We start from the raw sequence: 18658 nt of genomic DNA, 5'->3' as shown, positions 1-18658 counted from the left end.
TCTTTGCCAGTATGTACCATCTCAGTCACCTTCATTCTAATTCTTACCTAAGTAACCAAGTTCTCTGTCTCTGTCTCTGTCTTTCTTTCTCTGTATGTGCCAATACTGGAGCTTGAATTTAGGGTCTCAATCTCTCACTTGGATTTTTTTGCTCAAATTAGTGTTCTTTCACTTGAGCCACAGCTTCACTTCTAGCTTTTTGCTTGTTAATTGGAGATAAGAACTTTTTTTTTTTTTTTTTTGCTTATGCTATCTTCAAACTAGCCTCTGGAGTAGCTAGGATTACAAGTGTGGTCATCAGCTCCAGACCAGACTACCTTATACAAATATTTTATCAGATAAAGATGATGAGAAGAGTGACTCCATGAACAGAGATACATTCTTTTTCTTTTCTTTTCTTTTTTTTGGGGGGGGGACCCGGTCGTGGGGCCTGAACTCTGGGCCTGGGCGCTGTCCCTCAGCTCTTCAGCTCAAGGCTAGTGCTCTACCACTGGAGGCACAGCGCCATTTCCAGCTTTTTTCTTTTTGCTTATGTGGTGCTGAGGAATCGAACCCAGGGCCTCATGCATGCAAGGCAAGCACTCTACCACTGAGCCACCTTCCCAGTCCCCATAGATACATTCTTAAAATGATGTTACTAATACATTCAATCAGACTATTTTTTAATAAATAAAAACAAGAAGCATAGGTATTTAATATTTTTCTTAGGTTTTAAAGTTAACTAAGGACCTCGAGGTTTATATTTAAGCTGAGAAATTGTAGAATCTAATTACTGCTAATATCAAAAGTTTGTCAGGTCAGATACTGATGGCTCATGGCTGTAATCCTAGCTACTCAGGAGGCAGAGACCTGAGCCAGCCCAGGCAAGAAAGTTCATGAAATAGTCATCTCCAATTAACCATCAGAAAACTGGAAGTGAAGTTATGGCTCAAAGTGGTAGAGCACTCACTAGCCTTCGGACAGTGCTCAGGCCCTGAGTTCAAGCCCCATGACCAACAAGAAGAAGTTTGTCAGAATCATATTTCAATTTAGTTGAATATATAATTTCTTAATCTTACTCTTAAATTATTACTTAATTTCCCCTGTTCTTATAGCCTCACTACATATTGTAATAGTTATAAAAATACCTATTGTATATTTTTAACATTCATAAAGGAGATGCACAAAGGAATTACAGTTACATAAATCAGGTAAAGAGTAGATTCTTTTTTTTTGTTTTTTTTTTTTTTTGTTTTTTTTTTGTTTTTTTTTTTTGGGTCCGGTCGTGGGGCCTGAACTCTGGGCCTGGGCGCTGTCCCTCAGCTCTTCAGCTCAAGGCTAGCGCTCTACCACTTGAGCCACAGTGCCACTTCCGGCTTTTTTCTTTTTGCTTATGTGGTGCTGAGGAATCGAACCCAGGGCCTCGAGCATGCAAGGCAAGCGCTCTACCACTGAGCCACCTTCCCAGCCCCAAGAGTAGATTCTTTTCTTTTGTCAGTCATGGGAAAGAGTACGTTTCTTTTTGGACAGTGTCACCTCTTCCCTCCCTCTCTCCCAGTGTTTCCCTCTCATCCTAACCCACAAGTTATATAGTTCATTTTCAACATAGTGTCTAGTGAGTACCACTGCTGCATTTGTTTATCCTTTGTCCTTCCATTTATTTTGTTTGTTTTAAGATCTGTCATAGCCAGGTGCTGGTGGCTCACATCTGAAATCCTAGCTACTAAAGAGGCTGAGATATGAGGTCATAGTTCGAAGTCAGCCTGGGCAGGAAAGTCCGTGAGACTCTTATCTCCAATTAAGCACCAAGAAAAAAAAAAGAAAAGTTGGAAGTAAAGCTGTGGCTCAAGTGGTTAGAGCACTAGGCTTAAGCAGAGAAAGCTCAAGGACAGTAAATGCAAATGGGTATTGGTGGCTCATCCTATAATCCTACCTTCTCAGGAGCCTGAGATTTAAGGGCTGGGATTCAAAGCTAACCTAGGCAAAAAATCCCAAGATTCTTTTCTCCAATTATCCAGCAAAAAAAAAAAAAAAAACAGAAGTAGAGGAGAGGTTCAAGTGGCAGAGTGCCAGCCTTGAGCAAAAAAGTATGAGGCTCAGAGTTCAAATCCTAGCCATGTGGGAAGTTGAGAACCAAAAGACAGATTGAGTTCCAGAGAAGCTGGGAAGATCCTATCTCAAAAGTAGCCAGCAAAACCAGGGCTGGAGTCATGGCTGAAGTGGCAAAGCACTTGACTAGCAAGAGTGAAGCCATAGGCTTACTGAAAAAAAAGTGCATAAATACAAAACATGATCACGTTATTCTTTCATCCTAATGAGCTGTAATTCACTCATCTGACCATATGCAATTTATTTATTATCCTATTAGTAACAATTTGTTTTATCAAAATTTCTTTTGATATTAGAAACTTTTTTTTATTTTTGTTTTTGTTTTTGTTTTTTTGCCAGTCCTGGGGCTTGAACTCAGGGCCTGGGCACGTCCCTGAGCTTCTTACTCTACCACTTGAGCCATAGCATTACTTCCAGCTTGTTCTTTTCTTTTCTTTTATTGTGTGTTGGTTGTGGTGCCTGAACTCCAGGCCTGGGCACTGTCCCTCAGCTCTTCAGGTCAAGGCTAGTGCTCTAACACTTGAGCCACAGCGTCACTTCCGGCTTTTTCTGCTTATGTGTTGCTGAAGAATCAAAACCAGGGCCCATGCATGCAAGGCAAGTGCTCTACAGCTAAGCCACCTTCCCAGCCACTTCCAGCTTTTTCTGTGTATGTGGTACTGAGGAATCGAACCCAGGGCATCATGCATGCTAGGTAAGCACTCTACCACTAAGTCACATTCCCAGCCCAGAAATAGTGTTCTTTTTTTTTTTTTTTTTTTTTTTTTTTGGTCACAGGGCTTGAACTCTGGGTCTGGGCGCTGTCCCTCAGCTCTTCAGCTCAAGGCTAGCACCCTACCACTTGAGCCACCGTGCCACTTCCAGCTTTTTCTGCTTATGTGGTGCTGAGGAATCAAACCCAGGGCCTCATGCATGAGAGGCAAGCACTCTACCACTAAGCCACCTTCCCAGCCCCAGAAACAGTGTTCTTTTGACTTAAGTCTTCATCCTGACAGGAGACAGAGCAACTTTATATAATGCATGGTGAAGTTAAGCCTGAGCCTTCAAGCTGGGCTCTCACTTTCTCTTTTCACCTGATCCTCTCACTATGCCCATCTTTTCTAGCCAGGTTTCTCCAGTATTTTCTAAACCTGCCAGTGTGCTCCTGTTTCCTAGTCCTGCCTTTCCCATCAACCTTCTTAATCTACCTCCAGCCCTAGCAGTGCAACTGAAGAGCAACATGGGGAGACAGGAACAGTGACTCCTTCTTGTAATCCCTACACTCAGGGAGTGTAGGCTGAGGCAGGTGGATAATAAATTTGAGGCCAGCTTTAATTGTGACTTTGAAGCCTGCCTAGTGAAGATCTTAGAGAGAGAGAGAGAGAGAGAGAGAGAGACAGAGACAGAGAGAGACAGAGAGTCAGAGAGACAGAGACAGAGACAGAGACAGAGGGAGAGAAAGGGGAGGGAAGAAGGGAAGGAAGGAAGAGAGAGAAAAAGAAAGAAAGAGAAAGAAAGGAAAGAGAAAAGGAAAGAAAGGCAGGAAGGAAGGAAAGAAGGAAGGAAGGAAGGAAAGAGGGAAGGAAGGAAGGAAAGGGTTGGGGATATGGATCAAGTGGTAGAGTGTCTTCCTAGAAAGTACAGGTGTTACATTCAAACCCCAGTCCTGGCCTCCCCTTCTAAAAAAAAAGGCAGAATAGGATTAGTAAGGCAAAGTTGGACTTGGCATAAAGTAGATTCAATGATGCCATCTGTATTTCTCTTCCTGTGCAAGACCCTGGACTAGGTATCTAGAGATTTGTACTTAGCCTTTTCCTAAGGACAAATCTTGTGACCTCATTCATTCTAATGGATTAAAGCTTGAAACCTGAAGTCTATTACTTCAGCCAAGACTTTGATTCCTAAGATGCTGCTTTATTATTTATTTATTTAATGTGTGCCAGTCCTGGGATTTGAAATCAGGGCCTGGGTGTTGTCCCTGAGCTTTTCCTTTTCTTTTCTCTTGCTCTCTCTTGCCTGAAGCTAGCATTCTAGCATTCTACTGCTTGAACCCACTGCTCCACTTCCAGCTTTTTTTGGGGGGGGGTTAATTGGGGATACACATCTAATGCCAGGGCTGGCTTCAAACCTTGACCCTCCAATCTCAGCCTTCTGAGTAGATAGGATTACAAACGGAGCTGCCAGTGTTCCCTCTTCATCACTGTCGTTGTAGTCGTTCTCCTCCTCCTCCTCCCCCTCCTCTCCCGCCCCCCTCTTCCCTCTCCTCCTCTTCTTTATTCTTCAATTTTGGACAGCATCTCACTGTGTAACCAAGGATAGACTCCAATTGCCATGTAGACAAAGCCGGCCTCCAGCAACATGGTCTTTTCCAACATTCACATCTTCCTGTTCTATTTTTTCCATAGATCTTACCACCACCCCAAAGTGTGTGTGTGTGTGTGTGTGTGTGTGTGTGTGTGTGTATTTTTTCCTGCCTATCTTCAGGCTTGAACTCAGGGCCTAGGTGCTGTCCCTGAGCCTCTTTGTGCTCAAGGCTAGTGCCTACCACTTGAACCACAGCTCCACTTCTGCCACAATATATTTAGTTACTAACTTTACTATTCTTTTTTTTTTTTTTATTTGCCCATTGAGGCTGGAAATCCCTTGAGGTCAAGCACTTCATTATTTACCATTGTATCTCTACTTCCTCAAAACAGAATCCAACACACAGTGTGTGCGCACACAATCAGCATTGTAGAATACTGCTGGGCATGGTGGCATGTACCTATAAGTCTCAGCTAGTCTGGAGGCTGAGGCAGGAAGATCACCACTTTGAAGTGAGCAGGGGCAGAGTTACTGAGACTCAGTTTCAAAAATAAGATAAAAAAAGGGCCCATGGCTAAAGCAGCCATGAGCCCCTGGGTTCAATTCCTAGTAAGGTCTATGAGATAGTGTGGCAGCAACCAGACTGTGATTCATATAACAAGAGACACATGTGCCCAGCTTTAGTACAACCTCCAAAAGCTTATGGCAAGGGTTGGGGCCGGAGGGGTGGTGACAGATGTGTTCCTCTTCCATCTGCAGAGGCCCTATACCTGCCCTGGTGCTCTGGCCAGACTTTTCCCCCTGTCTTCCCTCTGATGTCAAGACTTCAGGACTGGCTGAAGTCCAGTCCTGGTGTCCCCAGCTTTCCCCTTGGGTCAAGCAACTGTTCAGGCAGAGGTTGGTAAATAGGGCAAGAAGAAGTGGTACAGAGGGCTGGGAATATGGTTCAGTGGTAGAGTGCTTGCCTAGCACACATGAAGTCCTGGGTTCGATTCTTCAGTACCAAATAAACAAAAAAAGCCAGAAGTGGTGCTGTGGCTCAAGTAGTAGAGCCCTTGCCTGGAACAAAAGAAGCTCAGGGACAACGTCCAGGCCCTGAGTTCAAGCCCCAGGACTAGCACCCCTCCAAAAAAAAGTGATACAGAATTCAGGCTCTGATGATACACACCTATCATCCTAGCTACTCGGTGGCAGAGCTCTGAGGACAGTGTTAGAGGCCAGCCAAGGTAGGAAACTCCAAGTCAACCATCAAAGAGCCGGAAGTGGCGCTGTGGCTCAAGCGCTAGAGCGCTAGCCTTGAGCGGAAAAGCTCAGAGCCAGCGCCAGGCCGGGAGTTCAAGGCCCAGCGCCCGTCCAACCGAGTCGGGCGGTGTGGGCCGGCAGAGGGCGGGGTCGGCGACGCCGGCGTCGGGTGGGTGTGGCTGGCGGGCACGCCCTTGACTCCGCCCCCGGACGCGGAGCTAAGTAGAAGCTCAGTGAAGCATTGTGATTGTGGCGTGCCCTCGCTGGGTTACGCATCGGCGCGAGCTGCTGCCGAGGCCGACTTCCCTCTGCTTGGACGTGGGTCTGGACCCCCACAGTACGGCTGGCCCCCGCCGACATGGAGCAAAAGGCTGAGGAGCTGAGCCAGTGGCAGGCTGTGCAGCAGCCCACGCAGGTGAGTCGAGTGTCCGCCCTGGGCCGCTGCAGGGCGGTGGTGATGGGTGGGGGGAGCCAGGAGGGAGGGGAGAGGTGGGGGAGGCCGAAGGAAGCAGAAATGGGGGCGGGACGGTCAAGGGAGGGGAAGTTTTTCAATAAAGAAACTATTCCAGCCTGGCGCCGGTGGCTCACGCCTGTAATCCCAGCTACTCGAGAGGCTGAGATCTGAGGATGGCGGTTCAAAGCCAGGCTGCGCAGGAAAGGCCACGAGACTCTAATCTCCAATAAACCACTCAGAAAACCGGAAGTGGTGTTTTGGCTCAAGTGGTAGAGACAAAAAACAAAAAGAAAGAAAAATTTCCCTAAGGGATTAAAAAAAAGAAAGGAATGGGGGCAGGGGTGGGCAGGAGACTGAGGAAGGCAATTGTGCACAAATAATTATTAAAGATGAATAAACTCATCTGGCCTGAGATCTTTTTTTTTCTTTTGTTGGTCATAGGGCTTGAACTCTGGGCCTGGGCACTGTCCCTGAGCTCTTTGGCTCAAGACTAGTGCTCTACTACTCTGAGCTACAGCTCCACTTCCGGTTTTCTGAGTAGTTTTTTGGGTTTAAGAGTCTCATGGACTATCCTGCCTGTGCTGGCACTGAACTGCAGCCCTCAGATCTCAGCCTCCTGAGTGGCTAGGATTACAGGCGTGAGCCACTGGTGCCCCACAGAGATGGGTCCCATACCCTGGGAAGCTAAGGCAGGAAGTTAGAAGAATGGGAGATAGAACTTTTATTGGAGCCCTTTGCTGGAGATCTGGGGTTCATGATTGCAATCTCAGCCACTTAGAAAGTTTGAGATCTGATGATCAAAGCCAGGCTAAGCAGAAAAAGCTGAGAGACTCTACAATTAACCACAAAAATAACAACAAAAAACAAGCTGGGCTGGGGAGAGAGAGAGGGAGAGGGAGGGAGGAAGGAGAGGAGAGGAGTTTAAGATTTGTAGTGGCACTAGAGAGCTACTGGCTAAAGCACTTCCGGTCTAGGGAACTGGAGGCCATTCTGACATGGAATTGGCTATTCCCAGATAATTAGATTTGCACTTTTAAAGAATGCCCTGGAGGATGGGACTGAGTTAAAGACAATAGAAAACCATTGTGATAATCTAAATAAGAATCAAAATGGCGGCCTGACTGGAGAAGGAGAAACAATAGATTCTGGAAATATATGGAGGTAGAACTAACAATAATTGATACTTGTAATTTGTCTATATCTTTACCTGTGGATTCAACCAAATGAGGATAAAAATATTCTTCAGGAAAAAACTTGTGTCTGTACCAAACATGTGTAAAACTTTTTTTCTTGTCATATTCTCTAAGCAATACAAGTATTTATGTGGCATTTACATTGTGTTATTATACAGAATCTAATATTGACTTAAAGTATAGAGGAGAATGTGTGTAGGTTATAATAAAAATGCATTGAATACAAGGGAAAGCTGTGGAGGAGGGGGATGACTGGAGGAGAGGGAAAAAGAAAGGCTGTTCATGTACTGTGTCTTAGGGAGGCCAAGGGAAGGACACAGACCAAGAAGAGTATGGCCAGCAGTTTCTCACAGTCCTGAGGCCAAGTAGTGTAAGAGGTGCAACTGCTTAGTCTTAGTGATATGGAGAAAACTGGGGAGAATGATTAGGCAAGATAGCCATGTAGATGTGTTTAGATTATCCTAAAAATGTTGGCCTCTGAGAGATTGGAAAACGAGAGCCATTCCTGAGAGGGAGAACAATGAGGCAGATTACCCCAGAAAAACCCACCCAATAGTCTTTAGTGTTCCTGGGTATCTACCTTGTGCTGGCTGCTCAGCATGTAGTGTTGGAAAAGCAGATGGGACCTCCCAAGTCTTCTATCTAGGGCTCAAAAAAGAGTCCATTTTCTTCTTTAGAGAAAACATGATCTTGTTAGAGTTCATTATATTTTCATTTCAGATTCAATCATTACTCAAGTTTTTTTTTTTTGGGGGGGGGGTCTGGTCGTGGGGCCTGGACTCTGGGCCTGGGTGCTGTCCCTCAGCTCTTCAGCTCAAGGCTAGTGCTCTACCACTTGAGCCACAGCGCCACTTCCGGCTTTTTTCTTTTTGCTTATGTGGTGCTGGGAATCCAACCCAGGGCCTCAGGCATGCAAGGCAAGCGCTCTACCACTGAGTCAACTTCCCAGCCCTACTCAAGTTTTTTTACATGTTGCTAAAATGTCCTTTTCAGTTGGTATGTACAAAGCCATTTATTCAGTTTCAAGATAAGCACACTGTGCCAAGTGCTAGTGGCTCAAGCTTGTAATCCTAGCTACTAAAGATCTGAGATCTAAGGATCCAGGTTCCAAACCAGCCAGAGCAGGAAAGTCCATGAGATTTTTATCTCCAATTAAGCACATACACACAAAAGCCAGAAGTGGCACTGTGACACAGGTGTTAGATTGCTAGCCTTGAGCAAAAGAAACCCAAGAACAGTGTCACCCCCTGAGTTCAAGATCCAGGACTGGCAAAAAAAAAAAAAAAAAAAAAAAAAAAGCAGCACTGCATTTGATATGTTCTTGAGCATCTTTGAAGTAAGAATTTCCTTTTCTTGTAGGATTGACATTTTTTTTGTGTGATCCTATTGTCTTCTACTTTCTGGATTTATTAGGTTGGTTTTTAATGATATAATTTAGCTTAATATTCTCACTCTAGTATTACCTCTAAAGTAGAGTTCTTTAAACTTTTTTGTATGTATGCTTTGAATTCAGGGCTTCAGACATGTTAAGTACTAATAAACAATACTTCCAGCCTTCATTTGGTAACTCTGAAATAAGTTTCCTATTGGAAAGACAGAATAAAGGCTTAATTCTTTTATTTGAATGAATAACATTCAAAGCTGAAATAGAAGGTAGCTTTTTGTTATCTTGGGCTTAAAGATTCAATCTTTCAATTACCATTCTTTTTTTTCCCCACTCTATTTTCATTTTTGGCAGTACTGGGGTTTAAATTCAGATCCTCTTGCTTGTTAGACAGGTTTTTCCCCCCCTACCCCCCCACTTAAGCCAAGCCTCCAAAGCTTGGCTTTATTATTTATTTATAAATAAAAAAATTTTTTTTGGTCAGTTATGGGGCCTGAACTTTAGGCCTGGGCACTGTCCCTCAGCTCTTCAGCTCAAGGCTAGCGCTCTACCACTTAAGCCATAATGCCACTTCCTTTGTTTTTTCTGCTTATGTGGTGCTGAGGAATTGAACCCGGGGCCTCATGCATGCAAGGCAAGCACTCTACCACTGAGCCACCTTCCCAGTCCCTAAATAAATTATTTATAAATATTTATTAATTTGGCTGGCTCTGGTTTTATACAAAAAGCCTCAAGCTCATTGAGCTTGCTTGCTTATGATGGCACTCTAACACTTGAACCATGGTTCTCATCCACCCTTTTTCTAATTATTTTGGAGTTGGAGTCTCAGACTTTTCGGCCTGGTCTGACTTTGAACCTTCCAGGTCTCAGCCTCCTCAGTAGCTAGGGCAATAGGTTTGAGCCACCAGTGCCCATATATATATATATATTTTTTTTTTGATTCTGAAAGTGTCATAACTATGACTGGTAGGAATCCCTTTTGTGTTCTTTTTTTTTTTTTGGGGTCCTGGAGCTTGAACTCAGGACTTGGGCTGTCACTGAGCCTCTCTGTACTTAAGGCTAGTGCTCTACCATTTGAGCCACAGTGACACTTCCAGCTTTTTTGAGTAGTTTATTGGAGATAGGAGATAAGAGTCTCAAGAGGATTTTTTGGCCCATGCTGGCTTCAAACCCTGATCTTCATACCCTAGCCTCCTGAGTAGCTGGGATTACAAGCATAAGCCACCAGCACCTGGCTTAGGGACTCTATTTTAAAAATAGGCAGGCACAGGTAGCTCATGCCTGTAATCCTAACTACTTAGGATACAGATCTGAGGCTCATGGTTTGAAGCCAGCCCAGGCAGGAAAGTCCGTGAGACTCTTTTTCTCCAACTAACCACCAGAAAACCAGAAGTGAAGTTGTGGCTTAAAGTAGTAGAGCACTGGCCTTGAGCGAAAAAGCTCAGGGACAGCACCCAGGCCCTGAGTTCAAGCCCCATGGCTGACAAAAAGAAAAATCCTGGCATTGTAAGCATATGCCATAGTGCCTGGATAGAACGGATAAATAAAATGAGGACTGAAATAATAAAACACTCCTTGGGCTGGGATTGTAGCTCAGTGGTAGAGCGCTTGCCTTGCATGCATGAGGCTCTGGGTTCGATTCCTCAGCACCACTTAAGCAAAAAAGAAAAAAACTGGAAATGGTGCTGTGGCTCAAGTGGTAGAGTGCTAGCCTTGAGCTGAAGAGCTGAGGGACAGCGCCCAGGCAGGCCGAGTTCAGGCCCCACGACTGGACCAAAAAAAAAAAGAAAGAAAGATTTTGCATTCTTAGGATTTTGTCCATTTCATCTAGCTTATCCAATCACTTATGTACTATAATTACGGTTCTTGTCAATGATAATCTTTATTTAAACGTTTGGCAGTTTTGTCTATTAGTCCTAAGAACCAACTTTTAGTCTCATTGTTTTTCTTCTATGTCCTTCATCCTACTAGCTTTTTGGTTTATTCTTTTCAGTGCCTTAAGGTACAAAGCTAGATTGAAATCTTATGCTTTTATAGCTCAAAACTTTTCCCTGTCTGTTGAGAATGGCTTGTACACTGTCATGATCTGTTTTGTTGTTTTTTTTGGGGGGGGAGGGGTCTGGTCATGGGGCCTGAACTCTGGGCCTGGGCACTGTCCCTCAGCCCTTCAGCTCAAGGCTAGCACTCTACCACTTGAGCCACAGCGCCACTTCCGGCTTTTTTCTTTTTGCTTATGTGGTGCTGGGGAATTGAACCCAGGGCCTCAGGCATGCAAGGCAAGCGCTCTACCACTGAGCCACCTTCCCAGCCCCTCATGATCTGTATTGGAGAATGCCTTATGCATTCTTGAGGAGAATGTGAATTCTGTTGTTGGTAGAATATTCTGTGTATGTCTTTAGATCTACTTGGTTATTTTTCAAGTCCTTTTTACTTCTGACTGTTATATCCATTGTTGAGTAAGGTGTTGTAGTCTCTAACCATTGTTACAGAACTGTTTGTCTCTTCATTCTTAGCCTTTGTGTGTGTTGATGGTTATTAGGTACATAGATCGTTATTATTTTATCTTGTTGTATTGGACCCTTTACTAGATAAATGTCCTGTATCTTGTAAGTTTTTTTGTTTTTTTTTTTGCCTGTCCTGGGGTTAGAACTCAGGTCCTGGGCTCTGTCCTTGAGCCTCTCCGTGCTCAGGGCTAGCACTCTAACACTTGAGCCACAGTGCCACGTCTGGCTTTTTCTGTCAGTTGGTCCTTTATTTCTACATTATGTCCTTTTTGTTTATTTTATTTATTTATTTATTGGTTTTTTTATTTTTTTATTTTTTTTTGGTCCTGTCGTGGGGCCTGAACTCTGGGCCTGGGCGCTGTCCCTCAGCTCTTCAGCTCAAGGCTAGCGCTCTACCACTTGAGTCACAGCGCCACTTCCGGCTTTTTTTTTTCTTATGTGGTGCTGAGGAATTGAACCCAGGGCCTCATGTATGCAAGGCAAGCGCTCTACCACTGAGCCACCTTCCCAGCCCCTTATTTATTGTTTTTTTGTTGGCCATGGGGCTTGAACTCTGGGCCTGGGTGCTGTCCCTGAGCATTTAAGCTCAAGGTTAGTGTTCTACCACTTGAGCCACAAGGCCACTTCCGGTTTTCTGGTGGTTTATTAGATATAAGAGTCTCAAGGATGTTCCTGCCCAGGCTTGCTTTGAACCGAGATCCTCAGAACTCAGCCTCCTGAGTAGCTAGGATTACAGGTGTGAGCCACCAGTGCCAGCTGTTTAGTTAATTTTTTTTTTTTTGGGTCCGGTCGTGGGGCCTGAACTCTGGGCCTGGGCACTGTCCCTCAGCTCTTCAGCTCAAGGCTAACACTCTACCACTTGAGCCACAACAGCACTTCCGGCTTTTTTTTCTTTTTGCTTATGTGGTGCTGAGGAATCGAACCCAGGGCTTCATGCATACAAGGCAAGCGCTCTACCACTGAGCCACCTTCCAAGCCCCTGTTTAGTTAATTTTTTTGTTTCTCCTTTGTGTTTGTGTGTGTGTGTGTGTGTGTGTGTGTGTGTGTGTGTGTGTGTGTGTGTGTGTGTGTGTTAGTAGGGTTTGAACTCAGGGCCTTGAACTTGTTTAGTTTGATTGCCCAGCTGGGGCTCTACCACTGAACCTCTAGTTCTGCTTTTTACTGGTTATTTTGGAATGTCTCAGACTTTTCTCCCCTGGTTGGCTTCAGACTTTGATCCTCTGGATTTCAATCTTATGAGTAGCTAGGGATTATAGGTATGAGCCTGGTTATGTTTTGAGGTGCTGGGGATCAAACCGGGGCCTATACATGAGAGGCAAGCTTTCTACCTCCCAGCTACATCCTCAGCCTTGATGTAAAACCATAAATTCCCCCCTCATTGCCTTTTGTATGTATTCTGTAACTATTTTCTTTGTGGTTACCATGGGGATTACAGCTGACATTCTAAAGTTATAACACTAATTTGAATTTATACCAGCTTAACTCTGAATAGCACAGATACTTACAGTATTATATTATTCTTTATAGCATTACACTTTTTATGCATTATAGGCTCAGAAATATGGGTTTATAATCTTTATGCATTAGTCTCTTAAATTGTGTAGAAAACAAAAAGTGGAGTTAAAAACTAAAGTTACAATAATAATAACTTTTATGATTGTGATTCCAAGCTACAGTCTGTGTCCTTTCTCTTCATCCTGAAGGACTGTCTTAGCTTTTCTTACAGGAAAGATAAAATGGCAATGATCTCTCAGCTCTGAGAATGTTTTAATTTCTTTATTTTTCAAGGACATTTTTTAGATGATGATGAGGATGGTGAGGATGATAATGATTTTCAGTTATTCTGTAACCTAGGGTGACTTTGAATTCACAATCCTGCTAAAACAGCCTTGAAAGGGCCAGGATAACTGATAGGCATCATCACATTCAGCTTGAGGAATTTTTTTGGGAGAAGGTGTTATTGGGACTTTAAGTCAGGGACTCAGTTTTCTAGGCAGGTGCTCTGCCACATCATACCTTCTCCCTATCCCTTTTGCTATTTGTGCGTGCGCATACTAAGCTTGCATTCAGGGCTTCATGCTTTTTCACTCCATCACTTTAGTTACACCTCCACTTCCATCTTTTTGCTGGTTAATTGCAGATAAGTGTACCCAGATAAGTGCCTCCAGTTCTTTTCTGGACCAGCTTAATAGAGGAGTGGATGAGAGCCAATAGGGTAGCCATCCCAGCTTCTTAGCCCAAGAACTCCCTTTTCTAATGCTGCAGCAATAGGTTTTAAAAACAATTGGATTTGGCCCTGGTGGCTTACCTTTGTAATCCTAGTTCCTCAGAAGGCTGAGATTTGAGAGGATCCAAGTTTGGAGCCATTCTAGGGAAATTTTCTTATCTCCAATTAATCAGCAAAAAGCTAGAACTGAAAGCATGTCTCAGGACAGCTTCCACTACCACTTTCCTCCCCTTCTACCAGTCAGTCATCAAGGGGCACTGCTCTTAACTTTCCTGACAACCCTTCATTCATTTTAAGTATTTTTTTCCATCTGTCTTTTTCTTTCTTTCTTGATTATGGGGCCTGAACTCTGGGTGCTGTCCTTCAGCTCTTCAGCTCAAGTCTAACTCTACCACTTGAGCTATAGCTCCACATCTGACCTTTTCTGCTTCTTTGGTGCTGAGGAATTGAAGCCAGGGTCTCATGCATGCAAGGCAAGCACTCTACCACTGAGCCACCTTCCCAGCCCATCTGTCTTTTTCTATAGTGTCTCCTTGATCTCACATCTGCCCACAGGGGAGATCTTCCTCTTCTTAGGTAACATCTGAAACAGCCTCTTAAGATTTTTGTAGGTTCAGGTCCTACTGAAGTCTCTACCCAGCTGTGTGCTTTCTGCACCCATTCAGCTGGCTTGAGATTTTTTTTTCCCACTGACCCAGCCCTTAATATGTCACTTGAATTTTGGGGGCACTTTTTCTGGACACATGGCTGAAGATGTAGGTGATGAAGTATGTTTTTTCTTTGTTGCTCTGTAGGAAAGCGAGTTACATTGAGGAATACATTTTACTCCTCATCAGACCTGTATACATCATAGAAAGCCCAAGTATGGTCTGGAGGCAGGATAATTCAGACCACAGGTGATAGAATCCTATATTAGTATGGGGAGTGGGATGGGGAAGAGAGACAAAAGTATAACTCAAAATAGTTAGAGTGAATGCCACCTGACTTTTTTTTTTCTCTCTCTCCTAGGATAATGAGAAGTCAAAATCCTTCTTGGATATATCTATGTCTACCAGAAGTAGTACAGTACATACTTCTTGGCACCATGGCCTATCAAATTTCCAACTGTTTCCTCAGGTCATGGAGATGTGGAGGAACCGTCTCTTAGCTGCTAAAGCATCTGAGCAAAATGTGGATGAAATGGGTTTGCATGGAGCATGGAGCATGGAACATGGAGCAGGCTACTGTTCCCAAGTGGCTTCTATTCCTCCCCAGATGTACTGTCACGGAATGTCTCCTTCCCAGTCTGGGACAATGATGTGCCAAGGGTCCCAGGTGATGCCCCTAGGAGACACAGGTGTTCCAGGAGTGGCCATGAACTTCAGTGAACATCTAAGGATGCCCTCCAGTGGGCCACCAGCCACAGCTTCTGGTAGAACCTTAGTAATTTCCCACCCCAGTGCTCCAGCAATGCCCTATTCTGGCTCCTCAACAGTGTCTTCTACCAACACATCTTCCACACTTAAAATGATCTTGGGACCGACCATGCCTTCCTCCGAGACCCAGGCTATGCATCCTTCTATGGTTCAGATGTCCAACAGAGAGCCCTACAATCTGGAGATGCCTTCAGCTCAGTCTCAATTATTGATGTCTTTAGAATCCCAACATTCTCTTGTAAACCAATCAGTATCCCAGGAAGTCCCCTTCGTACCTGAGGAGCCAACACCTGCTCCACAGAGGCAAGCAGAGAACGTCAACGCTCAGAGAAGGGCCTCTCCAGTTTTAAGGCCTTACGTCTGCGAGCATATTAACTGTGGAAAAGCTTACACCAAGCGCTCCCATCTCTTGAGTCACCAGCGCAAGCACACAGGTGAATGAGGTGTCCACGTTGGGAGGGGATGGAGAAGTCTTCAGGCTTTTTGTAATTGTGTTTCTCTTCCAAGCTTGGAACCAAGCTCTGTTGACCCCATTAACTTACCATCCAGAATGACTGATGGGACAGGCACTATTTCAGTCACCCCTGACTAGTTTCAATATTTTATCTTCTGACTACCCAACCATGAGTGCTTTGACTTGGTGTGTCAGATCCATGTCTTCTTACTTTTTTTTTGCCTAGAGTGTGAACTCAGGGTTTGAGCACTGTCCCTGAGCTCTGCCACGTGAGCCACAGCTTTACTTTTAGCTTTTTAGTGGTTACTTAGTACCATTCTCAAGCTGGGCGCCTGTGCTCACTCCTACTCAGGAGGCTGGGATCTGAGGATCCCAGTTAAAAGCCAGCCTGGGAAAGAAAGTCCATGAGACTCTTATCTCTAATTAACCACCAGAAAACCAGAAGTGGCACAGTGGCTCAAGTGGTAGAGTGCTAACCTTGAGCTGAGGAGCTCAGGGACAGCGCTTAGGTCCAGAGTTCAAGCCTCATGACCAACAACAACAAAAAAAAGATGCAAGTCTCATTGACTTTTACTATCCAGGCTGGGTTTGAACCATGAGCCTCTGATCTCAGCCTCCTGAATAGCTAGCATTATAGGCATGAGACTTCTGTATATTTTTTAAATGGTAGGAAAGAAGTATGGGAGAGAAAGAGACTATGTGGCATAAATATGCCATTGGAAGACTGCACTTCTGTAGCCATAGTTTTGCATCTACAAGGGTACAGGAATTGGTTTTGGCCTATTTGTGTGTGTGTGTGTGTGTGTGTGTGTGTGTGTGTGTGTGTGTGTGTGTGTGTGTGTGTGTGTGTGTGTGTGTGTGTGTGTGTGTGTGTGTGTGTGTGTGTGTGCACACACTTGCATACACAAGTACTGGGGCTTGAACTCAGGGCCTTGAGTTCTCTCTCGGCTTTTTCACTCAAGATTGGCACTATACCAGTTGGCTGACACCTCCAATTCTGGCCTTTTACTTGGTAGTTGGAGATAAAGTCTTGAGATTTGTTGCCTAAGCTGTCTCTGAATTGTGATCCTCAGATCTCAGTCTCCTGAGTAGCTAAGAATACAGGCATGAGCCACTAGTGCCTGGCTAGGTTTAATCTATTTTGAATACCATGTCTCCCTTGTCTCTCACCAGGGGAGAAGCCATACAAATGCCACTGGGAAGGCTGCACGTGGTCTTTCTTCCGTTCTGATGAGCTTGGACGACACATGCGGAGGCACACCAGAGATCGACCACACCGGTGTAATCAGTGTGGCCGAAGTTTCATGCGCTCTGACCATCTCAGGCAACACGAAAAGATTCATCAGCGAGCATCAGAATCCCCAGAACCTCAGGTCAACAGTGGGCAGATGGGCAGTCCTCCTGCTGCTGGCCTTTAGGTCCATCTCTCCCTTTCAGTTTGGCTTCTCTGCCCAGATCCTGCCTGCCTCTGGCCCATTCATCTGTTTGGTAGGTGTTGGTCTAGATGGAGCCAGAGGAAGACCTAGGAGTTCAGTGTCAAAGCCCAAATGAAGCTTAGGGATTCCTCAAAACTCTCAAACTGTTTCAAATCCCTCACCTCTGGCCACCTGACATTTAGCCAGATGGGAAGAGGGAGCAGGGAGCTAGAGAGCTATGCTAAAAACCTTTATCTCCCCCCACTCCCTAGCTTGAAACCCTCTAATGACTCTCCGTTCCCTGTTGCAGAAAGGCCAAGTTCTTGATCTTGGTCTTCGATAGTTTCTAGAGCCTAGCTACATTCAAATCTGAATCTGACCACTCAGTGACTTTGGGGAAAGGTCTTTGAAACTATACCTTATCTCATCTTTTGGAAAATGGGTGAAAAAAAAAAAACCCAGTTCTGAGCTGTGTTAGACACATCATATGTACCACACCAGATTCTCCTTAGCATCATCCATTCATGAGTCCAGTTTCTGGCTCTTCCCATCAGACCTGGCTAGATTATACCACCACAGGAGGGGACTATGGTACCCCAGGCAGCCACAGCAACCTAGAACTGGACTCACTGGAAGTGGGAGAGAGGAGGGAGCCATGCAGATCAATTCTCTCTTCTCTCCCATGGACTGCTGCAAGGCCAACCCCTACGGGGTCATGGAGCAGTGCTCTGCTTAGAAGTGTATCACCTTGCCTAACATCCCCTTCTTTCCCACCTCACTGACAAATAAAACATCAATATTTAGGTCTTGTTTTAGGTTCTGTTTTATAATGGCGTAGGGGTAGGAGGAGAAGATGCCATTAGCTAGGGCAGAAAAGGACAAATCACCCTATATTCTCCTCCATTTAGGCCAGGGAAATCAGATATTAAGGGGCCTATCCTGTCTTGCTCTCCTTAGAGTGAAAGGATGATGGCAATCCTGGAAACTGGGTAGGGAAAAGCCCCACTTGTGGATTCAACAGGCTATCTTATTGACCAATAAGGAATTTTGTTAGGTCATCAAGTGTCAGTTAGGATCCCAACCAAGATCTATCTTCCCCAGAAATGGGTCTCTTCAAGAACAGGTGATGCCTTCAATAGATACTGGCCTGAACCCAGTCCAGTGCCCAGGCACTGTCAAGCAATGGCTGTAGAGAAATGACTCGGATCTGATTCCTGTGTTCATGGAGCCATCTTGGTCTAGGAGTAGAAAGTTCCACCTGGATGCAATGGCCATGAGGAAGATAAACTTCTAAAGAGGAAATCAGAGAGGCTTTCTGAAGCAGAGATGTCTGAAGCTTGAACTTGGACCTCATGCTCTTGGCCTTATTTTTCTCAAGGCTAGTGCTCTGCCACTTAGGCTGCATCTCAACTTCCAGCTTTTTGCTGGTTGAGATAACTCTGTTGTATTTATCTACCCAGGATGGCCTCAAACTGTGATCCTCAGATCTCAGCCTCTTGAACAGCTAGGATTACAGGCATGAGCCACTGGGACCAAGCAGGAAATGATCCTTGATTTCAGTAAGAATAAAACCTAGAAGTCCTTCAAGTGTTGAAGCAAACTGACAGATAACTGAAGAGGGAAGGGTCAGCCTGCATACTCCCACCACACAGTCAAGCCATATTGAGGAGCACAGATAACCATGCAGTGTGTCAGGGAAGAAAAGACTTCTCAAAGAGGTGCTTGATCAGACCTGGAGGACTTGGGTTTAGCCCTGCCTTCCATTTCCTCAGTTGTGCCCTGTGCTAGACACTAAGGATTCTATCTTGTCTCTTACGGAGCAGAAGGAGAATGGATGAAAATTCTGAATATACAGGGCATCTGGTAGCTCATGTCTGCAATCCTTGCTACTCAAGAAGGGCTGAGATCTGAGGATCACAGTTCAAAGACAGCCAGGGCAGGAAAGTCCATAAGATTTATCTCCGGTTATCTACAAAAAAAAAAAAAAAAAAGCCATAAG

The 18658-nt window shown here is 44.7% G+C and overlaps 1 protein-coding gene across 1 annotated transcript; it reads left to right on the top strand.

The window, feature by feature from the left end:
• The first annotated feature begins 5945 nt into the window (after window positions 1-5945).
• On the top strand, window positions 5946-17427 carry LOC138803264 (Krueppel-like factor 17). The gene is made up of 3 exons (XM_069987085.1): window positions 5946-6028; window positions 14384-15224; window positions 16418-17427. Exons 1-3 carry the CDS (start codon window positions 5972-5974, stop codon window positions 16660-16662), a joined length of 1143 nt encoding a protein of 380 aa, XP_069843186.1. The 5' UTR covers window positions 5946-5971; the 3' UTR covers window positions 16663-17427.
• The last annotated feature ends 1231 nt before the right edge of the window (window positions 17428-18658 follow it).

Source organism: Dipodomys merriami, unplaced genomic scaffold (genome assembly GCF_024711535.1).
Source record: "Dipodomys merriami isolate MVZ:Mamm:240054 unplaced genomic scaffold, mDipMer1.0.p SCAF_34, whole genome shotgun sequence".
Lineage (NCBI taxonomy): Eukaryota > Metazoa > Chordata > Mammalia > Rodentia > Heteromyidae > Dipodomys > Dipodomys merriami.
This window is presented reverse-complemented; position numbering and strand designations above follow the sequence as displayed.